The sequence below is a fragment of the Tasmannia lanceolata genome, unplaced genomic scaffold (assembly GCF_043159265.1).
Source record: "Tasmannia lanceolata isolate RefF3 unplaced genomic scaffold, GAP_Taslan_0.1 ptg000019l, whole genome shotgun sequence".
Taxonomy (NCBI): Eukaryota; Viridiplantae; Streptophyta; class Magnoliopsida; order Canellales; family Winteraceae; genus Tasmannia; species Tasmannia lanceolata.
Genome location: NW_027518696.1, coordinates 15,553,685 through 15,557,915, shown reverse-complemented (window position 1 = coordinate 15,557,915; position 4,231 = coordinate 15,553,685). Strand labels below are relative to the sequence as shown.

At 45.5% G+C, this 4,231-nt stretch overlaps 1 protein-coding gene across 1 annotated transcript; it reads right to left on the bottom strand.

The window, feature by feature from the left end:
- Positions 1–1,966: 1,966 nt before the first annotated feature.
- On the bottom strand, positions 1,967–2,911 carry LOC143853033 (putative RING-H2 finger protein ATL69). The gene has a single exon (XM_077362735.1). The coding sequence runs from the start codon at positions 2,722–2,724 to the stop codon at positions 2,227–2,229; it is 498 nt and encodes a 165-aa protein (XP_077218850.1). The 5' UTR covers positions 2,725–2,911; the 3' UTR covers positions 1,967–2,226.
- Between the last annotated feature and the right edge of the window lie 1,320 nt (positions 2,912–4,231).

The window sequence follows — 4,231 nt, the reverse complement described above, 5'->3', positions numbered from 1 at the left end:
CCAATATATTTTGAAGAACAGAGAAAACTCAGTTTCAATTTTTGGCTCTCTAAAGGGAGGCCTCTAACAAAATCTAAGTGATTATTTTGGGGGGTCGTCACCCCTCTCTAAATAGGAGGCAATTAGTGAATGGGTTTTATGAGGAAGACCCCTCTCTATATAGGAGGCGATTAGTAAATGAGTTTTATGAGGAAAACCTTGTTTGATGATTGAGAGAGACGAGACAAAGCTTGTACGCAACCGAGAGGAAGAGAGAACATTGTCCTAGATTCTACAGAGAAAAACAACATAGACGGGTAGGGATGGCTAATGTAAAGAGTGAAAAAATTATGTGTTGAGTGAGCCCATAAGTCATTTTTTGGCCCATGCTAAAATAATGGGCCCTACTCCACGAAAACATGAGGTGTAGAATGGTGTGCTTTCGACCTATGCATGGGCTTCAGTGGAGATCAGCCCATCAACACGGGGTAAAATGGGGGGTCCCACTCGGTGCATGGTTTGAGTGCTGCTGTGACCCTACCGCCTTATACATGAATTTGGGTGGAGATGATGGGCCGTCTATTCATGGGTGTAAATGGTGGGCCTTTCTGTATCAAAACTTGATCATGCGTAGAATGGTGGACCCCACCCATGCTATGCAAAATGATAAGATGTAGAATGATGGATTCCCCCATGCTATGCATGAGGTGTAAAAAAACAATCATGCATGAGGTGAATGACATATCCTTAGGATTGTTTTAAAAAAATTTCTTCTTTTTTATTGACTAATGTGGGATTTGAGACTAGTACGATTAGGCCCACCCAACCCACATGGAATGATGGAAATGCCACTCGGTTGCTTTCAATTTTCTTGTTGTGTATCAACTACTTCTCTCTGTGTAAACCACATCAACCATTAAAATTCTGCCGAACACTCTTCTATCTTCCTGGACCTACGTACGTTCTATGCACTGTGTCAGTTAAAATATAGGGGAAGGATAGTAGTGTGAAACATCAATTGGTAAAATCCACAAGAGGGTAAATCTTTATGCATGCCCCCACCTTGCAGAAAGTAGGTTTTTGGATCAATCTCAAACATTGGGACTCACATGGGGACATAAATGTGTTAACTACAAAAAAAAGGAAGAGAGACCAAAACACAAAACCCACTTCAAGGCCATGTTTGACAATCTTGAAAAAAATATTCCATGGAATATTTGTTGTGCCACTTGTAACAGATGCAGGAAAGGGATAAAGTTGAGTGTGGGAGTGTGAGGGGGCATGTAAAGCTCCTAAAATTCAGGAAAGTAAAATCCAAGTTTAAGTTGGGCCATGATTGGCAACCATGAATTTTCGTTCATGATAAGTTAGTTTCTCAAATGGTGAGAGATGAGTAGTAAATTAGTTTCTCAAATGGTGAGAGATGACTGATGAGTAAGGAGGGTGATGTGGCATGAGGGGAGACTTGAGAGGGCAAGGAGGATTGAAGTCTATGAAGTGGTTAAAAAACAAGGAAAAAGTCAATCAAATTTTGAGTGGAGTCTTTTGTTTTCATGTTTTTCGAGCATTTCTTACCCACTCCTCGCTCAGTCGTGTCTGTCCCTCTCCCACCCTCTCTCACCATTGGGTAAGCTTATATTACAAGGGAAAAATAATTCATGGTAACCAAACATGCCCAGAGTATTTTGTTTTCACTAGTTTTTACGAATTGATGATGCTCTCTCCCACTCCTATCTTCCCAGCGCCGACCATGATTATTCCATGAAATAATTTTTCATGATTGCCTAACATGGCCTAAATAAAGACTAAAACAAGCAAAAGGATCTTTAAAAGGTTTTTAAATCAAGAAAACTCAAGTTAATTAGCTATAGTCAAGGAAATTTTGATAGTTTTCTACCCAGGAAAAAAAAAAATAAAGAAATTTCAACTTGGGTGTACATCCAAACCAAATTAACAATAAGATCATAGCAGAAGAAACCTTTTTCCACTCTTAAAAATTGTTATTTAAATAAAAAAATAATCCTTCCATGGCTTAATTAATGAACAAAAGCCACACTCTCACGTCTCAATGTCCAATCACCACCCAATATTTATAAGAAAAAGAAAAAGAAAAAAAAATAGGGAGATGATTTTTCGCCCCCCTTTTAAAGACGTTAATAGCGGGGCGCATCATCCTACCGAGGGCGAAAAAATCATCTGCTAAATATAAAACCCAAAAAAAATAAAAAAAAACAGCAAACGGCCGGATTATCTGCCGTGAACGGCGAGTGGTATCAACTCAGACAACGGCGTGGCGACAGGTGTCGGCACGGGAGAGTTCCGGCACATGGGACACGTGGCACTCATCCGAAGCCACTCATCAACACACCCAACATGAAAACAATGCTTACATTCAGGTATACACCTTAACATCTCCCCCTCCTTATACTCAGACAAGCATATGGGGCACGTGCCATTCTCCATTTGCACGTGCGATCCTCTCCCGTATACGAACTTGGGGTACGACTCGATGGTCGGGCCGTCGAGGCCGGTGACGAGTATGAAGACGTCAGATTCCGGCTGAATTCCGGCGGGAATGTCAGATTCCGGTGGGATTCCGCCTTTGACGCGGACGCAGAGGTAAGAAGCGAGCATGATGGTGGAGACGAGGACGAGGATTCCGACCGCAATTGCGATGCCGTAGCCGAGGCCGACGCTGCCGGAGGCAGATCCCGGCGGAGGAGTAGAAATGAAATTTGTGGACATGAGAGAGAGAGAGAGAGAGAGAGAGAGAGTTTGAGGTTATGGGTAGAAGATGATAGAGGAGGTGGTGAAGCCGTGAAGGGCACGGGAACATTAATTGGTTGGGAAGGAATTAAATGAGGATTGGTTGAAGATACATAAATGTCCTTTGGGAAGTATGTTATGGACTCGAAAGGAGAGTTGTGGATTCGGAGGGGTGTATTTATAGGTAGGGCTGCAAATGAGCCGAGCCGAGTTTGTAGGATTTGAACCAAAGCCCCCTCTAAATCCAGCGCCTTAACCACTCGGCCAAACCTTCATTTGTGATAAACAACCCACATTCTTTTATTTTATATATAAAAAACAAACATAATTCAAGCTTTAAAGCTCGGCTCGTTTATGAACCGCGCCTTAAAAAGCTCATGATCTTTTCGGGTTGAACTATACAAAGCTCAAGTTCGGCTCGTTTATTTTGGCGAGCCTAATTTTTGGGCTCGGGTTCGGCTCGTTTAGTAAACAAACGAGCCCGAGCTGAGCTTTTAACGAGCTGATAGGGCGCAAGTACGGCTACGCTCCCCGAAATCGCCACATGTCATCCATGCACGAATAGAGCCCAACCATCATGAAGAAAGGCGTTGGAAAACGGCAAAGACCACACGATCATGACACGTGTCGCCCTCTCGCCGCCCAGGCCTCATCATCAATTATGGAAGGAAAAGGCCGTCAAAGCCATGAGCGCCAGCAAGCCAGGGGAACGGCCCAATCCTGCAAAGGAAGGTTTTCTCTCCATAATGATGAAAAGGGCCGCACACCTCCCTTTAAAAGGAAGGGAAAGGAAGAAGAAAGGGATGAACTTTTTCTCTCGAAAAAGGACCTTCCTCTGAAGAAAAGGATTTTCACCCTTTCTCCACTCCGCCACACCGGAAAAAGAGGCGAGGCAACAACAGAGGAGGCTAGGAACTCAATCCTACTCTCCCTGCTAGTCCCCTCCGACCCACTCACTCACGCACCCAGGAAAAATTCCGCGCGTTGCCCCTGGTAACCCTGATCGGAACCCCTTCCCCCCTCTCGCTATTTTTTATATTGATTGGTCGAAGGATCTGACTTGGGTGTCGAAGCGGTCGTCCGGGACCCACCCCGGACCCCCCTGACCCCCTTTGTTTGTGATTGCAGACCCCGTGGAGGCCCTCTACCGACCGCGCGATCGCAGACCCGGATTCAGAAGCCATCATATTGGCGCCATCCGTGGGACTCGTCAAGTACTGAACGCCTTATGGCGATGAGAAACCACACCCAACAACAAGAGATAGGGGTAATGACCAGAAGCCAGGCTCAACGCGCACAAACCAACACCTCAAGCTCCCAAGAACCCAACTCACCGCCCTTGGGCCGACGCCAGCCCTCCTCTAGCGCGCCGCAGATGGTCCCCACCATGGAGATGTTCAATGAACTCCGCCGAGAACTACTCCAGCGCTTGCCCCCTCCGGCCCCGGAGAGGCCCCTGACAACACAGGACCAAACGGAAGCCTAT